This window comes from Tupaia chinensis, unplaced genomic scaffold (genome assembly GCF_000334495.1).
Source record: "Tupaia chinensis unplaced genomic scaffold, TupChi_1.0 Scaffold000098_1, whole genome shotgun sequence".
NCBI classification, from domain to species: domain Eukaryota; kingdom Metazoa; phylum Chordata; class Mammalia; order Scandentia; family Tupaiidae; genus Tupaia; species Tupaia belangeri.
In genome coordinates, this window is record NW_006159560.1 from 1,484,501 (window position 1) to 1,506,747 (window position 22,247).

At 41.5% G+C, this 22,247-nt stretch overlaps 1 protein-coding gene and 1 pseudogene across 1 annotated transcript in view; both read left to right on the top strand.

The window, feature by feature from the left end:
- Positions 1 to 602: 602 nt before the first annotated feature.
- Positions 603 to 22,247, top strand: part of PRMT9 (protein arginine methyltransferase 9) — a 42,528-nt gene continuing 20,883 nt past the window's right edge. Inside the window, exons 1-8 of the mRNA XM_006143419.3 lie at positions 603 to 874; positions 1,795 to 2,011; positions 4,516 to 4,664; positions 8,214 to 8,450; positions 11,093 to 11,260; positions 14,365 to 14,467; positions 16,622 to 16,728; positions 19,849 to 20,041. Of these exons, the coding sequence (XP_006143481.2) occupies positions 1,835 to 2,011; positions 4,516 to 4,664; positions 8,214 to 8,450; positions 11,093 to 11,260; positions 14,365 to 14,467; positions 16,622 to 16,728; positions 19,849 to 20,041 (1,134 nt within the window). The 5' untranslated portion in view covers positions 603 to 874; positions 1,795 to 1,834. The remainder of the gene's footprint in view (positions 875 to 1,794; positions 2,012 to 4,515; positions 4,665 to 8,213; positions 8,451 to 11,092; positions 11,261 to 14,364; positions 14,468 to 16,621; positions 16,729 to 19,848; positions 20,042 to 22,247) is intronic.
- LOC102498972 (cytochrome c oxidase subunit 7A2, mitochondrial-like) lies at positions 6,378 to 6,868 on the top strand (annotated as a pseudogene).

Sequence of the window (22,247 nt, forward strand, 5' to 3'; positions counted from 1 at the left end):
GAGCCCCTGCCGGCTCCGCTCGCCACCTCCCCGCTCCCGTCTGTGTCGCTGCGGCTGGGACTCCCCATCTCCTCGCCACCATCACGTTGAGGTGGAGAGGTTCCTCGCCCAACGCTGTGAGACAAGACAGAAGCTCCGGCCCCTCCTCAGGGTCCTCTCACCGCCAAGCAGCTACCCAGTCTCAGCCCGCCGCAGCCACCTCTCTGCCCACGGCCGCAGGCTCCGGCTCGGGCTCCGGCGTGTGCAGCATCCGCTGCGGGCCAGGAAGTAGAGCGCGGCCGCGGCTTCTGCTGGCCCAGGTTAGGAAGAGGTTTTGTTTGGCGGCGGCCAGGACACGGTCGCGCGGTCTCGGGTGCTCCCTCGCACTCATCCCCTCGCAGCGGCCGCGACGCCTGGGAACCAACTCGCTCCCTCGCTGTGTGCCCAACTCTCCCTCACTCCAGAGGGGCGCGAGCAGCGCGGCGCCGGCCGATGACGCAAGTCGCCTAGCCACCGCCCTTAGCCCCGCCCGCTTCCCCGCGCTCTCTGGCTTCCTCGGTTGGCCTGTTCCCTTCCCACCTGCCTCGCCCAGGGCGACCCTGGCGCGCTTTGATGACGCTTAAGGGAAAAGGAAGTCGGGGGTTCGGGAGCGGGATCTACTGCGCCTTCGGCCGGGGAATTCAGCGCCGCTGCGCCTCGGTCCGTACGACTGCGTCAGAACTAGGAGAGGGAGGGGAGGAGCCGAGCGGAGCCCAGCCTCAGTTTCCTCCTGATCTTACGCCTAACTTGAGGGCTGCCGGGAGAGCGCCTTCTGCAGTGGTTCCCCTCCCGGCTGGTGGAGCCTCTCGTTTGGGAGCAAGGAGAAGGCTCAAGGTCCGGCCCGCGCCACCCAAAGGTGAGGATTTGGCTCCAGACAGACCCTCGAGAAGCTGGACTGATGGAGAAGCTGTCCTCAGCCTGCCTGCTGCACCTGTTCCAGGGAGCGGGCGCCCCGCTCTCCCAGTGGCTTGGGTGAGACCCAGCCTGGACCACCCAGAGTGGTCAGACCGAGCGAATGCTCGACTAGTGAACAAATGAATGAGTGTGTGCGTGTGTTACGGTGCACTCGCAGAGCTCGGAGATGATGGCAGGCAGTGCAAGTGCTTTGTAAAGATGAGAATTATTGTACATCCCTCCCTCTCCATAGCCATGAAAGGAAACGGGGGGAGGGTGTCGAGTATGGCGCGCAGTCTGAGTCTTCTGTGAAAAAGTAGGCGAAGTGCTGGGGAAGGGGCACGGAGCCACCGTCTGGGAGACTGTGAGGGCGGAGGGTGGTAGAATTGAAAGGGATCCTCCTCTGGGAGGCTGTGGGAGAATTTTTGACCCTTTCGAGGGGAGCGTTTAGTAGTGCCTCGGTTTTAGGAATCATTCTTGCTTATGGTTTGGAGCTTTGGAGAGTACAGTCTTGGTATTTCATCAGCGTGTATTACCGTCAGCAGGTAATTCTGATTTAGGCCTGACTCAAAGATGGTTTATCATCTGAAATAAATATTACTACTGCTATGCCAGTGTGGGCAGTTGTGGAGTGAGCGTCGGCTCGCCAGGGCAGAAGAGGGCAGGATTTGGGCCGGGGCTGAGAAGGGCGCTAAAGCTTACCCAATGTCCGCCACCGGCCATTGTGGGCAGTTGCCAGGTGAAGGTGGGCGGTGGAGTTAAGGCGGAGTTTGCGCCGGGGATGAGGCGGGTGCACCTGCCGCAGGATAGTTTGGCCTTCTTGTTTCTCGAGCTCAGTGAGCTCTGTGTGAAGCATGGACACAATTTTCTTCTTTTGTTTAGAAAGCACCTTACGTCTGGTGATACAAGTGGGACCTCTGTCATGCCGAACTCGCGGACCAGACCTATCCGGGGTGCAGAAGCAGCCGGCCGAGATGAGCTGGTGGCGCGCTCCTTGCAGAGCGCAGAGCACTGTCTGGGCACCCAGGACTTCGGCACCGCCTACGCCCATTACCTCCTGGTGCTGAGCTTGGCGCCTGAGCTGAAAGAGGAAGTGAAGGTGAGGGCCCTTTTTCCTCTCACTACATAACGTGCAGGTCCTCCGTGCCCCTAAAACTCTCCGGATGTGGTGGGGTTTTGTAGTTCCTTAAAGTTTGCCATAAGCTGAAAATCATTTGGTGATGCATTCTTTAAGCTTTGTTCAGTGGATCATTTGCAGTAGTTATTCTGTTAAAATGCTGCCCATTTTCTCCAAGTAATTTTAAGATCTAAATTAAAAAAATGATATAACTTAATTTTGCATTGCTTTTTCAACTGTAAGCTATTTTGCTTTGTTTAACCCAGGCTTTTTTTTTTTTTTTTGAAGAGGTTTTTGCCATAGGGCTCGTGTGCTTGCCAGACAGACACAGGCAGAGAGATGGAAAGCGAGAAATCACCCCCAGGGGGGATGGCCACGCTGCAATCCCTTCTCCTCCATTCTCCTCTCGGAATCTTGGGCATGCACGCACACGCCCCCAGTGTGAGTTTAAGCCACCGGGTCCAGGACTCGAACCGCGGTCGACTACGTGGGAGTCCAGGGACATAGCCATTACGCTAACTGCTGGTCCCTAATCCAGGCTTTCTCAAACTCACCAGAATTGACATTTCTGGATGGAGAATTCTTTGTTATGGAGGGCGGTGCAAGACTCCTCCCCACTAAATGTCAGTAACCTGTAGACGTTTGTAGTTCTTCCAAATGTAGTGAAACGTCACCTAAGTGTAGCGTGAACTTTGGGGCAGCTGGCTCTACTCGAGTAGAAGATGATCTAGTGAGATGCAGTTAGGCCTCCAAGGTAGGTAGCGATAGAACAAAGGATCCCCTCTGCTCTTTCCTTAGTGTTTCATTTAGTGTTGTCTTCTGTAAAACAGGGAAAATGCTGCACTTGAATGTGTATTAAAAGTACATCTGGGGACCAGTAGATGGCATATAGTTATGTCTCTGGACTCATTGTTACAGTGGTTCCAGTCCTGGGCTTGGCAACTTGAAACAACCCCTAGGTGCGTGTGCATGGGTCTCAAAATCCCCAGAAAAGAATGCCTCATGGCCATCCCCTCTGGGGAGTGTGCTTTCCCTCTCTCTTGGCTCTCTGGCAAGCCCACATACCCTGTAGCAAAATTCTCTCTTTAAAAAAGAAAAGTACATCTTGGGACCAGCAGATGGCATAATGGTTATATCACTGGAATCCCACGTAGTCAGTTGTGGTTCAAGTCCAGGACCCTGCAGCTTAAAACTCATGCTGGGCATGTATGCATTTGTACCCAGGATCCTGAGAGGAGAATATAGGAGAAGGGACTGTGGCATGGCTATTCTTCTTGGGGGGTGGTTTCTTGCTTTCTGTTTTTCTGTCTCTCTTTGTCTTTCTGGTGAGTGGATGCACCCTATAGTAGAAATCTCTCTAAAAAAAGTACATCGGAAATATTTATTGCAATGCTTGGTTTTCAGTAGGATTCAGTAACTAGTTCTGTTCTTGCAGAGCAAAAGCTGTATTTCTTTACATGAGCCCTTTGTAAAAGTCTCTTTTCCCACCACTCCCTCTATTCCTCATACCCATACGCCAGCTACACCTACTAATGTGTAGATCACCTGATCTATTTCATAGCACCTGTGTTTTTCTCTCACATTGGTGCTTCTCTTTCTTTATCCTTGCCTATTTCGTAAACTCCATCAAGATTCAGTTTCATGAGTCAGTTCTTCTGTATAAAATATGTGAAGATTATTTAAAATGTTTTCAGGATAAAGCTGGAATGACTACAGCTTTCCTTCTTTCCAAGGTGTTGCAGTGTGGAGAATGCGTGGGGGGAGATTAAAGTGGAGCTGGGGTGACAGTGAGAAGAGAAGGCTATTGCTGAGTAATGGAAGTGGTTACAGGGGCCAGACTAGCTGGTAACAATGGGGTGGAGAGGAGCTGACAGATGTAAAGATAAGGAGAAAGCATTGGCTGAAACATGGCATATGATTTTATGGTGACATTATAAAGTGACATGGTGGTTTGAGGTTGAGGAAAACCTCCTTATATGGCCTTTGTGAGAACAGGAGCAAGATTTATGGTGTTCATCACTGTGTTTTAGCCCTAATTCCTTACACACCTTCAGGAAATACTTGAATCAAGCTAAATTTGAGATATCTGGGGAGCCAGTGTCTGCTTGAGATATCTAGTGGAAAGTTGTGTTTATGAATTGTAAGGGAGCATCTGTGATGATTAATGCATTGAGGATGGATAAGAACAAAGAATAGGACCAAGAACAATATAGGATCCCTCAAGAAAAAGGCAGGAGAGAGTGATATGACAGCTAAGAATGGAGGGAGCTTGGAAAGACTATGTAATTCTACTTATTATTACCATATCAGTGGTAAAATTGATTTGTGAATCTGTGCATTCACAAAGCAGTGTATCCTAAAACTAAATAAAAGTTAAGGCGATCATTTGATAATAATTAAATTCCATTGACTCTTCAACTAGTGTTGTATATTTTTCTATTGTCTATGCTGTTGACTAATTCAGTATTTTTTTCTTATTTGTAAAGGAAACTTTTCAGTATACGCTCTTCAGATGGGCTGAAGAGCTTGATGCTCTCAGTCGAATTCAAGACTTATTTGGTTGCTATGAGCAGGCCTTGGAACTGTTTCCTGACGATGAAGTGATTTGCAATAGTATGGGGGAGCATCTCTTCAGGTTTGTAGAGATATCGGTATTATTTATTAAGAACTATTCTGTTTCAGTCTGGGTCGGGGATAAATCATATAGTACTTTGAATAGGCAAAATCGAATATAAAGAATTATTAAGTATCACAGGGAACTTAGTAATATAAGACTTGCTAGTCAGAAGTAAGCAGAGCTCAAGAAAACGTAGGAGTAGCCGAAGTAATGTGTAATAATACAGCAGTTTCAATATTATATAACATACCACATAATAGCCTCTGCCCACCAACCACACTGAACTCCATCATCAGCTTTCTTAAAGTGAAATCCTAGGGCTGAGCTAGAACATGAAAGAAACAGTTGCCCCATTTGGACTGAGAGTCAGACCGGATCACACAGAGCACACATGAGTCGTAGGATGGAAGAAAGTCACTGTGGTGCCTTGCCAGGGAACTTGTCAGTGGGTTCTTTGGAATTTACTTGAGTTTTGTCTTTTGGGGTGCCAGAGAAAGCCCCATGGGCAAGTGCCCAGAGCGTTCCATTACACAATCACCCGGTTGGGTGGGAGGTCCTGGGGAAAGGTACTGACTGTTGGATGCCACTGGCTACCATGTTCCGCCCTTAGCACCCTGGAAGCAGAAGTAAAACCCATGCTCTTGGAGTGCTTTTCAGCACTTTTTACTGACAGAGTCCACCCTTCTGCCAACCGGTGGAAAAATATCTAAGCACCAGGTACTTTTCACAGAACAGGCAAAAGGTGAATTTGGCAGTAAGTCGACAACCTGCTAGGTTGGAGGTCTCCATGCCCACCCCAGGTTCGCTGATTTGCTAGTTAGCTCACAGGACTCAGCGTGTACTTGTTGCCTGCTAGGGAAGCTCATTAGCGGCTCAGAGCTGGATTTTTTTTTAAGAATTATTTAATTCATTTATTTAAATTTGCCCAGGGAGGGTCAGTTTTAATTCATTTATTTAAATTTGACCAGAGAGGGACAGAGTGAGAGCGAGAGTGAGGGAGAGAAAAAGTGAGAAAGCAAGCCGCCAGGTTGGGGACTCAAACCATGGTCGGCCATGTGGCAAGTCTGGCGCCCTTTACCACCACACCACCTGCCGGCCCCAAGTTCAGGATTTTTATTGGGAGCTGGATACTTACATATCCTCTGCCTGGCACAAACCAAAATTCTGGACTCCTAGAAGAAAAGCAGGTGTTCATATAAACAGTGTAGACACATGAGCCACTGTTACCAGTTAGGGTACCGAGAACCTTTCCTAAATCCAAGTTCTTGTGGTTCACTGACATAATTATTGACATACACGTTGAGGCTTTAGTCTGAGTGCACTTTGGGTGGATTATATATGCATACATACATATATATGTGTGTGTGTGTGTATGTGTTTTTTTTTTTTTAAGAAAGATTTCACTATTGGGCCTGTGTACTTGCTGGAGAGACAGACAGAAACCGAGAGAAAGTGAGAAATCACTCCTCGAGGGATGACCACACCACAACCCTTTCTTCATTCTCCTCTTGAGATTTTTTTTTAAAAAAAAAAAGCACTTATTTGGCCCCTCCCCGAGTTTCAAGCCACTGGGTCTGGAACTCGAATCACAGTCCACCATGTGAGCGTCCAGCACCTTAACCACTATATCACCTGCTGGCCCCTGGATTATATATTTTTTATATTAGGATTTCACTTTAAGAAAGCTGATGATGGAGTTCAGTGTGTTTGGAGGGCAGAAATTGAACCAAGATGCTGAAGAATCTGCTGGCTCTTCATCTGGTTACCCAGAGAACTGTAAGTGCTGCTTCATGCAGGCATTTTGAAAATAAAGTTTCAGAAAAACAAAAGCTTGGTCAGGAGGATAGCAGACTTCCAGTGCATTTTTTTTTTTAAGAGATTTTTTGCTATAGGGAGTATGCACCTACTAGAGAAACAGAGACAGAGAGACGGCCATGCCTCAATTCCTTCTCTTCCATTCTCCTCTTGGGATTTTGGGGACGCTCACACACACACACCTGGCGTGAGTATTAAGCCACTGGGTCTGGGACTTGAACCACGCTTAACTACGTGGGAGTCCAGTGACATAACCATTACGTCATCTGCTGGTCCCTCCAGTGCACCTTGAGAGCTGAGTAGCCGATGCCCTCCTGTATAGAGCTACTGTGGCTCATACAGTTGGTGGGTCAGCATATGCCATATGTTAGCTGGCTGTGTTTTCATTTTCCAAAGAGCAGGATTGACTTTAGTCATCCTAGTAGTCACTTGATTCAATTTCATTCAGCTCTCTATGGACCAGTAATCTGATAAATAACTGACCTCTTTTTTGGGAATCAATATGTATTGACTTATACTAACTACTATCAATAAAGTAATCTTCACTATTAAAAAAAAAAAGAAAATTGCTGATGAAGTATCAAACCTAAGCACAAACCCAGAAATTACCGGGAGCAGATTTGGCATTGATTCAGTTGTTTGACTCTTTGTAAATTTTTAAATACCTACTGCTAAGTTAGTCTCCCAGCAATGATTATGTGTGATGTGTATTTTACTGTGTAGTATGGTAGTAGTAAAGTAAGAACAAGACAGCTCTATTTTTAAGATAACTTAAAAATGATATACACCAATCTTGAACATTTTAACTTTAGCTTAAAATATGAGTACCTATCATCTGACATAGTGCCATTGCTTTCTGTTAGATTGTGGTCCTACGTTTGGAGTTCCTGCATGTCTTTGTTGCTTAAAGCTTACCCAAAATGAATAGTCTTGATAGTTTCTTGAAAACTGACAGAATGCCCAGAGTTGCTCATGAAGATATATGAATGTAAAGTTTCTCTTTTTATAGTTTCTTATGAAACTCATTTACTTCATGTAATTTTTAATTAAAATATGTTAGTAACAAGTACAACTACTATGAACTGATCTGACAGAAAGGATGACTAACTTTCAGTGACCATTCCGCTCAGTTGCTGAGTGAGAAGAGGCATGTAGGCACACTGCAGAGGAGCCCACTAGTTGTAGCCATTGGTATGTTTTTTGTAGGGAATACTTTTCAGAAAGAACTAGTGTTCTCGTATACCTGCAAGAGCTACTAAAGTACAACAGTAATTTATATGTGAGTATTCGTTAGTGTTCTGGAATGAGGAATGGTAGTAGAGGTTCAGAAAAGGATTGCAGTCCTCACAGAACACTTCCTAAGGATGTAGCACTTGGATTGGGTAAGATTTTTTCTTTGCTTGTGATAGGGTGTGAGTGTGGATACAGGAGGGTGTGAAGGGAAGAACCTTCTCCAGGGTGCTGTCATGCCTTTATCCCCTTCCTTTAGTCCTTCAGTCTGTCAGCTCTTTGGCATGTATGGGAGTGGCTGTCATGTTTCAGGCGAACTTGGTCAGGGATTTGAAGTGCGGTCACCATATGGAGTCCAGTTTCTCTTGAGCAGTGCATTCTCACTGTGCTACAGGGTTGGCCACCTGGGATAGGATTTGGGATGCTGGTGGGGGATGACCAAGCCAGGTGAGTGACATGAACAAAGAATATAATTGGTAGCATGTGGTTGAATATTTTGTCTTTGTCATTTTTTTATTCTAGAATGGGCTTTAGAGATGAAGCAGCTGGTTATTTTCATAAAGCAGTGAAGCTCAACCCTGATTTCAATGATGCAAAGGAGAATTTTTATCGTGTTGCAAATTGGTTGGTGGAACGCTGGCACTTTATTATGCTTAATGATACCAAGAGGAATACGATTTATAATGCAGCAATCCAAAAAGCAGTTTGTTCAGGGTCCCAAAGTGTTTTGGACATTGGAGCAGGAACTGGAATATTAAGGTTTGTTGTAATTATGTTTTCTTTTTATTTTTTTAGGTTTTTGCTGTAGGGCACATAAGCTTGCTGGACAGAGACGGAGAGGGAAAGTGAGAAATCACTGCCGAGGGGATGGTCACATCACAATCCCTTTTCTTCCATTCTCCTCTTGGGTTTTCAGGCACACATGCACACATGCTGAGCTTGATTTCAAGCACCGAGGTCTGGGACTAGAACCGTGGTTGGCCATGTGGGAATCCAGTGCATTAACCACTACACCACCAACTGGCTCAGTACTTAGGTTTTACTTTTTGAGAGATTTTTGCTTTAGGGCCTGTGGGCTTGCTGGAGAGACAGAAAAGATGGAGACAGAAAGTCTGAAAGCAAGAAATTATCCCCCAGGGGGAGAGGCCAGGTCACAGTCCCTTTTCCTTCATTCTCCTCTCAGGATTTTGGGCATGCATGCATACACATCCCACGTGAGTTTTAAGCCTCTGGGTCAAGGGCTCGAACCACAGTAAGCCACATGGGAGTCCAGCACCCCAATCACTATGCCACCTGCTGGCCCCTGTAATTTTGTTTTAATTTAATTTAATTTAATTTTAAATATATATATGTACATGGAGCTCTCTGGTGGCATGGTGGTTAAAGTGGCGGGATAATACACAGTCAACTGTGTGGTGGTTTGAGTCCTGGACCTGGTGGCTTGAAAAAACATGCTGAGCGTACGTGTATTCATGCACAAGATCCTGAAAGGAAAATAGAGAAGGGACTGCAGTGTGACCATCCCCATAGGCAGGGGTGCTTTCTCACTTTTCTTCTCTCTTGTTCTCTGTCTTTCTCTGGCAAATGCACATACTCTCTAGCAAATTAAAAGAAAATAAAGGAAAAGAAAAAATATATACATACAGGTATAACCACTACGCCAACTGCTGGTCCTGTACATACATGTATACTAATGTAAATTAAAGGTATTGCCAGATATAGGATGAATATCTTATCCAAAATGCTTGGTACCAGAAGCATTTCAGATTTAGGATTTTTTTTCAGATTTTGGAATATTTGCATATATATATTGGGGGATGGGTCCCAAGTCTAAATGTGATATCCATTTATTTTCATATATACCTCATATGCATAGCTTGATGTTAATTTTAAAATTTTTTATTTTTATTTATTTATTTTTAAGAGAGATATTTGTTAAAGGGCATGTGCACTCACTGGAGAGAGAGTCAGCGAGAAAGAAAACAAGAAATCACTCTGTGGGGGGATGGCTATGCCTCAATCTCTTCTCTTTCAATCTCCTCTTGGGATGTTGGGCAGGCATACACACGTGCCTAGCATGAATTTTTTTTTTTAAAGAATTATTTTATTTAACTGTGTTTAATATTTTAATTTGACCATAGAGGGAGGGAGGGAGCGAGCGAGAGAGAGAGAGAGAGATCGTGGTCAGCCATGTGGGAATCCAGTGCCCTTAACCACAACTCCACCTGCTGACCCCGCCTACCATGAATTTTAAACCACTGGGTTCAGGACTTAAACCATGGTTGACTATGTGGGAGTCCAGCGACGTAACCATTATGCCAGCTGCTCGTCCCCTGATGGTAATTTTATGCAGTGTTTTTGTATTGCACCATTTTGACTGCAACCTGCCCTATGAAATCAGGCATGGAATTTTCTACTCCTGGTATATTGGTGCTCAAAAAGTCAGATTTCTGAGCATTTCAGACTTCAGATTCAGATTTTCACATGAGGGATGCTCAACCTAAATAGAAAATTTGACATTGGAATTTAAAACCTGAATTTATTTCTCATAGTCTTGTTAGGGTTACCTATGCAGCTATTATTGTGTTTTTCATGATAATTCTCACTTTATCAAATTTTTGGGATTACTTCAGAAATTTTGAATAATGAATTTTTTTTCTTTTTTTGGAGAGGTTTTTGCTATAGGGCATGTGTGCTCGCCAGAAAGAAAGAGACAGAGAGACAGAAAGCGAGAAATCACCCCCAGGGGGATGGCCACGCCACAATCCCTTCTCCATTCTCCTCTTGGGATCTTGGGCACGCATGCACACACGCCTGGTGTGAGTTTAAACCACCAGGTCCGGGACTCAAACCTCAGTCAACTATGTGGGAGTCCAGCGGCATAGCCATTATGTTAACTGCTGGTCCCAATACTGATTTTTTTTTTTTTTTTTAAGAATTATTTATTATCATTATTTCTCAGTTCACTGTAGGGCACGTGCTCTTATCCGAGAGAGAGAGAAAAAGAGAGGGGAACAATGAGAAAGCAAGCTTTGGAACTCGAACCATCGTCAGCCATGTGGGAGTCCAGCACCTGAACTACCGTACCACCTGCTGACCCCTGAATAATGAATTTTCAGTTTTTTTCTGTGTTAACTTATATGAAAATCTCATTGTCTGGGTTAAAGCCTGTTGGCATTCTTCATGCCAATTGTGTTTTCGTAAGAGGTTGGGTACTGTGATTTATTATATAATTTGTTTTCAGACAAGAACGTTCATTTATTTTTTATGCAGAATGAATAATGGTTGTGTTCAAGAGTCAAAGGGAAATAGCATGCCTAAGTATCGTAATCCTGTCACACTTACAAAAAAAATGCAGTAGATTTATTTTCCCCCTGATGGAGCACTTTTTTCTCTTATAGCATGTTTGCTAAAAAAGCGGGAGCACGCTCAGTGTACGCCTGTGAGTTATCCAAGACCATGTATGAACTTGCCTGTGATGTGGTAGCCGCCAACAAGATGGAAGCCGGGATTAAACTCTTACACATGAAGTCACTTGACATAGAGATTCCAAAACACATTCCCGAAAGGTATAATATAAGCTAATACTATTGTTTCAGTTCACTTTTATGTACTTATTTTATTTTTTGAGAGATTCTCATAGTAAGGTCCTATTCTTTATAAAAATGTTTAAAGATCCTAAGAAAACTTTGGGACAAGGGATTCAATAAATAAACTTGACATTTTAGCAGGTTACTTTTACTTTTGGGTTGTCGGGGAAGTCATGATGCATTTTTGTATAGAGAAACAGAAAAATACATCATGACTTTCCAGAGGATCTAATAGTTTATAAAGATGAATAATAATACATCCCGTGTGGTTAATAACTATTTAAAAATTGTACTTAAGAATAAAATGTGAGTAGATCAGACTGAATGGAATTACTACATTTTGTGTTAATATCCTTGTTTAAAATGAAAACTTTGTGTCAGCAGTTAATGTATTCTGACCTGGGCCGTTTAAATGCTTTGAAAATAATCATATTAAATCTTGGCTTTTTTGTATGTAACCACACTGGGATATATATCACAGGGGTGATGCAATTTTAGACTTAAAGGGATTTAAAAATCATCTAGTTTTCTTTATATAGTACTTGCTTTATTCTCCTGGGTTGTCCGTCTTCTCATTTACTTAAGTTTATGTTGAAAGAGGACTTTTAGGGGCTGGTAAGTGGCGTGGTGGTTAAAGGTGCTAGATTCCCACATGGCTGACTGTAGGTTGAGTCCCAGACCTGGTGGCTTACTTTCTTTCCCTTTCTCTCTCTCTCTGGCCAAATTAATACTAATAATAACAACAACTAATGAAATTAAACAAATAAATACTTTTTTTAAAAAAAAGGATTTTAAAAATATTGTATTGCTATTTGAATTATGATTTTAAAAAGTCCTCTTTCACACACACACGTGTGTGTGTATATATACATTTGTGTATATACATATGTATTATGTATAATTTATGGTTGCATTGTATTCATACTTTTCAGTGGAGTCATATTTGTTCTCATAAAGGAAGTCCTGTGAGGTTATTAATGTTGAGATCATACTCATTTTAAAGAAAAAATACCACCATCCTGAATTGTCTTAGTGTGCCCTGGCTGCCATTACTAAATACCACTGGGTGGCTTCAACAACAGACATTTGTTTAGTCCCAGTTGTGGAGCTTGGAAGTCAAAGAGCAAGTTACTGGCAGGTTCGATCTCTTCCAAGGGCTCCCTCTCTGCCTACTAGGTGACTGCCTTCTGCTGTGTCTTCACATGCCTTTTCTCTATGTGCACCTGGAGGGGAAAGGACCTGCAGTATCTCTTCCTCTTTCATGACGACACCAGTCTGTTGCATTAGCACCTGACTTTGAAGATCCCCTAAAGGTTTTGTCTCCAAATGCAATCACATTGAGGATTGGGGCTTTAATGTACGGATTTTAGGGGGACACAGTTTAGTCCACTGAATTGATCAGTTACATTCATTTAATCTGTATTATTCTCACAGAAAATGTTGAAGAAAGAGCTACTGGTCTTGAATTAGGTGATTCAAATTCAGACTATTTTTAATTGACTTTAAGCAAATTTTGAACTCAATATGTTAGACTAGATGATTTGAGGTACCTTCCATATTCTGAATGTATGGAGTGTATACACGCACTTTTTTACTCCATACGTTCAGAATATGGAAGGTACTTCGAATCACACACATATAATATAATATTATATACATATATAATATATATAATATATAATATACACACACATATTATATTATATATAATATATATACACACATACACACATATAATATATACATATATATTATATATATTATATATATAATATATATGTATATATAATATTATGTTTTATTGGATTTAGGTACCTTTGCTGGCTACCAAAGTCATTCTTGCCTGTAAGGCTCCTGCAATCTAGATAAGAAAATAAAGAATATTCTTCAAGCTTTTCTTTATCTTTTAAGTATACAGATGAGTGATATTGGCAATAAATGCTGGTGGAGTTCAGAGAAAAGAAAAATAACTTTGGTGTGTCTTTGAGTAAAGTTTTCTAGAAAGAATGGACAGACAACCCTGTGGACCAGGCTTTGTGAAGACTCACAGGTTGGTAGTAGATAATGCAAGACAAGTGACCAGAGAGACATAATCAGCATGTAAGAGGCAAACATGGGTAATGTGGTTTCTTAGAAGGTGGAGATTGGATTTTTGAAAGAATGGGCTTTTACTTGCATTAAGTGCTATTTGTAGGTCAAGAAAAATAAGAACTGAGAAGGATTATTAATTTCTATAAGTAGGGAGTGATTGATGATAGAGAATATTTTTATGGAATATTGGATATAGAAGTCAAGTTGCCACATTAAAGAGAGAACTGGGGGACCATAGCAGATGGTGTAGCGGTTATGTCGTTGGACTCCCATTAGTCGACTGCAGTTCAAGTCCCGGTCCCATTGGCTTAAAACTTAAGTCAGGTGTGTGTGTGTACGTGCCCAAAATTCTGAGAGGAGAATGGAGAAGGGAATACGGCGTGGCCATCACCCCTGGAGTGTGATTTCTCATTTTCTATCTCTCTGTTTCTCTCTATCTTCTCTGGTGATCGCACGTGCCCTATAGCAAAAATCTCTCAAATAAAAGAGAGGGGACTTTAGGTAAGGTAATGGGTATGAACTACTCTTTCTTAAAAGAATTTTAAAATTTAATTTTATTCATTATTATTATTTAAAATTTGACCAGAGAGAGACAGAGAGGGGAGGGAGAAAGCAAGCTGCCAGGTCCAGGACTCAAACTGCCATCTGTGATGTGGGAGACCAGCATTTTAACTACCGCACCACCTTCCTGCCCAGAATTTAGGATTTAGGCAGGAAAAGAATAGCCTTAGAAGGTAATAGGGCCAATTGTAGGTCGTAACCCCTCCTCCTGGAACCAAAGGTGAAGCGATAGTGGAGAACAGAGAAGCTTGAGGAGCATTAGAGTCAAGATCCTCAAGATTCAGGAATCTTAAAATAAAATGTATTAGAAAATTTTACATATGGACTGTTTTTATAATATACTCTTCTTTTTTCTCTTCTCTCAGCTTTGACATCTTTATATTATAGCATGATATTTTACTTACACATATCTTTAAAAAATCATTCTATAGAGTGTCCCTAGTTGTAACAGAAACTGTCGATGCAGGTTTATTTGGAGAAGGAATTGTGGAGAGTTTGATTCATGCTTGGGAGCATTTACTTTTGCAGCCAAAGGTAAGCAACATGAAAGCACATTTGATTAAGAATTTATTATTTCACATAAAAAAATCTTATTTAATGACTGCAGTAAGCTATGTAGTCTTAGCTAGGTGTTACTTTATAGTTTGTTCATTATACTCACTGAATTTTATGCCTAAAGTCAGACACGTGCTCACAGATATGTATGTATCAGTTGAACTTGCTATTGAAAATATTTAGATTAATTAAAATATTTTGTGAATCAATAAAATATGGGGGGGAAAAAGGCATGGAAAGCAACTGTAGATGCCAGAGACAGTGTGGTAGGAGAGTGGGAAATGGCAAAGAGTGAGAAGTAGGGAATCGCGGGGAATAGAAAAAAAAAGCAAAAATATATAAGAAACAGATGGGAAATTGTTTGTTGATGATAACATGTATGGTAATATCCTTGATTAAACCAATATACAATGTATTATGGCTGGGAAATCACATTTTATACTTTGTGATCATGTATAGTGAATGAATGTAAAATAAATTTAAAAAAGAAAACAAAAAAAAATTTATTATTTCTTGTTTTAAAAACTAATTATTTATTTAATTTAATTTATTTATTATTTTTCTTCAGTTTGACCAGAAAGAGAGAGAGAGAGAGAGAGAGAAAGAGAGAATGAGAAAGCAAGCCGCCAGGTCCAGCACTTGAACCATGGCTGACCATGTGGGAATCCAGCGCCCCAACCACCATGCCACCTGCCAGTCCCAAGAATTCATTATTTCAACAAAGATTTACTAAGCTGCTATAACTGGATTTGCAAAACAATGTATTTCCCACTAATGCCAACATAGGGCAACATGCACTTGCATACACAAATGAGGTATACATATGAGAGTTACTCTAGGTATCCGTAGGACTTGAGGTTACTTTGAAGAGGGACTATGGAGTGCTTGAATCAGGTGGAGAGAGGGAGGTAACTTTCACTCTCACAGCCCCCACTGCTTCAATTTTGGCAAATCAAGAAGAGGGATTTATTATGTCATTGGAAAAGTCATGATGTGTTTTTCTATGCAAAAATGTGTTATGACTTTCCTGACAGCCCAGTATAACTGACTTGGTATTGTTTTAAGTTACCCTTCTAACTCAGGCTAGGAATTGGACAGGACTACTTAAAACTGCCAACTTACATTTTGCACTGAAATCCTGTAGCCCACAAATTACAGATTTGGTTTATGTAAATATATATTATTAATAAAAGGATGTTAGCATGTAATAAAGAGTGATAATTCACAGAAAATTATTTGGCTTTAAAATAGCTAAAGGTTGAGAAGAGCAATTTTATTTTATTTTATTATTATTATTATTTTTTTGAGAAATTTTTGCTATACGGTGCTTGCACTCACCAGAGAAACAGAGAGACAGAGAGACAGAAAGTGAGAAATCACCCCCCGGGGGGATGGCCACGCTGCAATCCCTTCTCCTCCATTCTCCTCTTGGGATCTTGGGCACGCACGCACATGCACCCAGCATGAGTTTTAAGCCACAGGGTCTGGGACGTGACCCGTGGTCTACATGGGAGTCCAGCGATATAGCCATTACGCTAACTGCTGGTCCCGGTAGTCATGTTTCTTGAAGTCATATCCAAAAGTCTCTTGTCCTGTCCTTGTCCCTTATAGCCCCTATACCCCTTTCTTTCTCTTCATTCTTCTTCTCCTTCCTTTCCTTCTCCTTCTTTCCTTCATATTTGTATCATAAAGAAAAAATACACATATATGGACCAGCTTACGTCACTGAACTTCCACATAGTCAACCATGATTTGAGTTCTACAACTGGTGGCTTAAACTCATGCCAGGGTGTGTGCGTGTGTGCCCAAGATCCCAAGAAGAGAATGGAGAAGAAGGGATTGTGGCGTGGCCATCCCCCTGGGGGAATGATTTCTCGCTTTCTGTCTCTCTGTCTTTCTTGCGAGTGCCCACACCCTATAGCAAAAACCTCTCCAAAAATAAAAAAGGAAAAAGGAAAAGAAAATAACATGTACATATGTGTATATACATAGGGATAATAATGCGTTTTAATGAAAAAAAATTCTTAACCTGCTTACCTTGTTTTAAAATTTTTCTTATTTTCATAGCTTATCATTTTACATACAAATTTTTGTGTAGATGTAGTGATATATATTTTTTGGTCATCTTTTCAGGCCAAAGGTAAAAATGATAATTGTGGAAAGTATGGGAAAGTTATACCAGCGAGTGCTGTTGTATTTGGCATGGCAGTGGAATGTGCAGAAATAAGAAGACATCATAGGTAAATGATTATTTATATAATAAACATTTTAAAATAGCAATTTTAAGGAGAGTATTATACTGCAAAATTTAGTTAATTGGAACCAATAGATTGTGTAATGCTTATATTGCTCGACTCCCATGTAGTCAACCGTGGTTGGAATCCCAGACCTGGTGGCTTAAAACTCACGCATGCGTGCACACCCAATATCCCAAAAGGAGAATGGAGAGAAAGGGATTGTAGTGTGACCATTCACCTGGGGAGTGATTTCTCACTTTCTGGCTCTATGTGTCTCTCTCTTTCTCTCTTGCGAGCGTACATGCCCTATAGCGAAGTTCTTCCAGGGTTTTCGGCATACATGTACATGTGCCTGATACGGTATTCAATCTCCTGGGTCTGGGACGTGAACCAGCCCTGTGGGATCCCAGTCCTAACCACCAGGCCACAGGCTAGCTCTTTCTATTTTGTTTTGTAATGCAACTTTAGGATGAAAGGTAGCTTTCATTATTTTTTAGAGGAAAATGAATTTCGATATAACTTAGTAGCCTTTAGTTATGTGACAGGAGTCATGTAGAGAAATATTAAGTTCAGACTGATTTTATACAAAGTTGGAATAAAAAATTCTAATGTGAAAGTAAATTTTAGTTTTTGTATTATTTATTTATCTATTTGTTTAGGTTTTTCCCATAGGTATGTGTACTTGCTAGAGAGAGGGACAGTGAGAAAGCATCCCCCAGGAGGTATGGCCACACCACAATCCCTTCTTCTACATTCTTTTCTCAGGATTTTGGGTACACACACACACACACACACACACACAATCTGCCTGATTTTCAAGCCACTGTGTCTAGGACTTGATCCATAGTTGGCCATGTGGGAATCTAGCACCTTAATGACCACACCACCATCTGGTCCCTTAGTTTTTGTTTTTATTTTCTTAAAGAATTATTTAATTTTATTTATTATTATTTTTTATAGAGATTTTTGCTATAGGGCATGTATGCTCACAAAGACACAGAGAAAGATAGAAGATCCTGTTGATTTATGTTCTAACAAGTTAGTATAAAATTATTTTGGTGCAAAAAAAAAAAAGCAAAGAAAGAAAGAAGTCCATGCATAGTATCTTTCATAATGCACATTTTACTTGAACTTTTTGAACACTGCACATATGGATTATGATTTTTAACTTCCTTCCCCTGTGACTACTGAAGCTGCACAGCTTTTCATATTCCTATTAGAAATTTGGGAACCATCTGGTGGCTGGTTGCTGGGACCAGCTCGGCATGAACACATTTCTCTGAGTGGGGAAGGCTGTGGATTAGAAATAGATGCGATAACAACACACACAAAGACACACCGGTATAGAAAAGTGAGGATCAGGTGGGCACAACTTCTCTGATGGAGAATTTGCAACCAGAACCAGCCTCAGGTTTATTCTTTTATAGGGCAGAAAATGGGGGGGAGGGGAAAATGGAATGCAAAAGGAATGGGGAAGAAGGAAGTGGAATGCAAAGAGAATAAGAGAGGAGAAATTGGGATGCAAAGCCAGTTGCTTTTGGATGTAAATCATCTGAGGATGTGAAAATGACTGGCACCATATAATTTCTCTGATATTTTTGGGGGACAATCTGATAAAGGTTTGTGACTTTCTTTAGCTCACTGGGCAGTATGGAGGTATTGGGTATCCACAACAACAGGAAGACAACCATTGACAACAGGCAGGTACTGCTTTCCTATGTAGATGCTTCTCAGCAGCCCTGCTGGAGTAGCTTAAGGAAGCACATATCTGCATGCATCTACAGGCCACATGTTTTAATCACGTTTTCAGATTGGCTGCTCTCCACAGCTGGTCACGGAGCTAATCATGCAATTTAAGTCCTGTACCTGGTGGCTTGAAAAACATGTGGGTTTGTATGTGTATGTGCCCAAAGTCTTGAAAAGAGGGAGAAACGAAGGAATGGCAGTGTGACCATTTCCCATGGGCGGTACTTTCTTACTTTCCCTCTCTCTCCTGCCATCATATGTACCCTCTGTCAGAATTAAAAAAAAAAAAAAAAAAAAAGAAAAAACAAAATTAGGATTTATTATTTTTGGTTAGTGTCTAAGTATTTTGCCCACTTTTGTTTGACTTTTATTAATTTGTAGGAATTAAAAAATATAGGGACCTTCAGTTAGCGTAATGGCTATGTTGCTGGATTCCCACGTAGTAGACCGTGGTTTGAGTCTGGGACCTGGTGACTTAAACTCAAGCCGGGCGTGTGTGTGTGTGTGTGCCCAAGATCCTGAGAGAATGGAGGAGAAGGGATTGCGGTGTGGCCATCCCCCTGGGAGGTGATTTCTTGCTTTCTGTCTCTGTCTTTCTCTCTTTCTGGCGAGCGCACGCACCCTATAGCAAAAACTTCTCCAAAAAATAAATAAATAAACAAGTATATACATACACACTTTTTTTTTTTTGACACTATCCTTTATTTTACATATATATTATTTCTCTCACTTAGTGGCTTGCCATTGTACTTTGTTTTTTAAAAGATTTTTAAAGAATTATTTATTTAATTTTATTTATTTATTCATTTATTTTAATTTGACCAGAGAGAGACACAGAGAGAGAAAGAGAGAAAGAGGAAAAGTGAGAAAGCAAGCCACCAGGTCCAGGACTCGAACTGTGGTCAGCTATGTGGGAGTGTCCAGCACCTTAACCACCATGCTACCTGCTGGTCCCACCTTTGTACTTTCTTACAGGGTGTCTTTTTTATGAACAGAAGTTAATTTTTAAAAAATAATTATTTAATTTTATTTATTTATTTACTTATTTTTAATTCGACTGGAGAGATACAGAGAGAGAGAGAGAAGGAGAAAGAGACAAAGTGAGAAAGCAAGCTGCCAGGTCCAGGACTTGTGCTGCGGTTGGCCACGTGGGAGTCCAGTGTCTTAAACACCACACCACTTCCGGCCCCATGCAGAAGCTAATTTTAATGTAAGACTATTACTTGTCTTCTTTTACAGTGAGTGGTTGAATAATTCTGTGTAAGAATTTAACCCTTTGGACATGTGGTTTTATTTCATTTCTATATTTTTTCTGGACTTAAGTTAGATGATGTTACTTGATTCTAAAAAAACACATCTTCCTTTCCTCCTCCCCAGAGTGGGTGTGAAAAACATTGCTGGTATCCATTTGCCAACAAATGTGAAATTTCAGAGTCCAGCTTATCCGTCTGTAGATACTGAAGAAACAGTCGAACCTTACACTACTGAAAAGATGAGTCGAGTTCCTGGAGGGTATAAAGCTTTGACAGAGTGCTTTGAAATTATGACTGTGGATTTCAACAGTCTTCAGGTAAAAAAAGAAAAAAGCCATTTACTGTTTTTGAGCATTAGAGTTTATGCATTGCTTGAAATAATTAAATACAACATATAGCACAGCCTTAAGTTTTGAATGTGCATGAGGTTCTACTCAACATATGTAAAGAAAATGATTAAGGGTAATAACAGCCTCCTGAGATTATTCACTTATTTTAAATAAATGAGGAAAGACCCTCCCTATGATTTGTTGGAAATGTATAGTATGCCAACTTCTTTCACATGTGTTCTTTTTTTTTTTTTTGGAGAGGTTTTTGCCATAGAGCGTGTGCACTCACCAGACAGAGACAGACAGAGAGACAGAAAGCGAGAAATCACCCACCAGGGGGGATGGCCACGCCGCAATCCCTTCTCCTCCATTCTCCTCTCGGGATCTTGGGCACGCACACACACCCGGTGTGATTTTTACGCCATCGGGTCGGGAATGTGACCCGCCGTTGACTACGTGAGAGTCCAGCGACATAGCCATTACGCTAACTGCTGGTTCCCCACATGCGTTCTTTTTAAAAAAAAATTATTTATTTAATTAAATTTATTGTTACTATTTTAAACAACCATTTATTGTGATTTTCATTTTTCTTTTTTAAAAGTTTTTTTTTTTTTAAGAGAGATTTTTGCTATAGGGTGCTTGTGCTTGCTGGAGGGACAGAGAGAGAGAGACAGAAAACAGAAATCACAGCCCAGGGGAGATGGCCACTCTGCAATCCCTTCTCCATTCTCTCTTGGCATTTCGGGCATGTATGCACATGCACCTGACATGAGTTTCAAGCTTCTGGGTCCAGGACTCAAACTGTGGTTGGCCATGTGGGAATCCAGTGATGTAAAGATCCATAAAATCTTATTTATTGTTTTTATTTTAATTCACCAGAGAGAAACACACACACACACACAGAGAGAGAGAGAGAGAAAGAGAGAGAGAGAGAGAGAGGTGGGGGGGGGGCCTGGAGGAGAGATAAAGCAAACTGCCAGGTCTGGGACTTGAACTGAAGTTGGCCATGTGGGAGTACAACCACCATGCTGCCTGCTGGCCCTATTATTATTATTTCTTAAGTTTGCTGTGGAGCATGTGTGCTCTCCAGAGCAGAGGGGGTTTGGGAGAGTGAGAAAGCAAGCCGCCGGGTCCTGGACTTGAACCATGGTTGGCAGTGTGGAAGTTGAGCATCTTAACTGCGATGCCACCTGCTGGCTTTCACATGTGTTCTTAAGGAGCTCTTGCGACAGGCTGCAGTAGAAAATCTGTGTAATATATGTTTGAATTAAGTGTTGCTCACATAAAAATAATTTCCCCTCGTTTTCTGTATGTGACTGCCAGGGGCAGGAATTCTAAGCCAGGTCTTTCTGACTTTTTTCCTATAATATTCTGTCAGTTCAAGTGAACAGTATTCTTTGAAGTGAACAATAATACCAAACTCCAGGTTTTATGTATTAAAGTAAACAACCATTCCGGTTTGGCCAGACCTGAGGAATTCCTGAGACACAAGAGACTTTTTTGTTTAAAACTAGGACAATCCTGATTTTAAAAGCAAGAGAAATTGATCACTGTAGTCTCTGTGTTTTGGTGGGAGGATGTGCTATTTGTAAAGAAAATGTGCTATCAAATTTAGAACAGTTGCATTGAATTCTTCTATGAAGGTCTTTAAATAAGGTTAAATGTTCAGGTACATAAGTGTTTTAGATGAAACTTTCCTGCAGACAGTAGACTTTGGGAGGATTGTCTTAGCCTAAGTTTTTATTTTTTTAAAGAATTATTGATTTAGTTTTGTTCATTTTTATTTTTTAATTCAATCAGAGAGAGAGAGAAACAGAGAGAGAGAGAAAGTGAGAAAGTAAGCTGCTAGGTCTAGGACTCAAACCACATTCAGCCATGTGGGAGTCCAGTGCCTTAACCATGACACCTGCGGGCCCCTGCCTAAGATTTTTATTTTTAGAAAGAGATTATTTTGCTATAGAGAGTGTGCACTTGCCAGAGAGACAGAGAGAGACAGAGAGGGAGAAATCACCCCCCAGGGGGGAATGTCCACTTGCAATCCCTTCTCCTCCATTCTCATCTTGGGATTTTGGGCACGCACACATACACTTGCCCTGTGTGAGTTTGATGCCACTCAGTTGACCACATGAGAGTCCAGCGATGTAACCATTTTGCCATCTGCTGGTCCCAGGATTTTTTAAAATTTTTTTTTTTT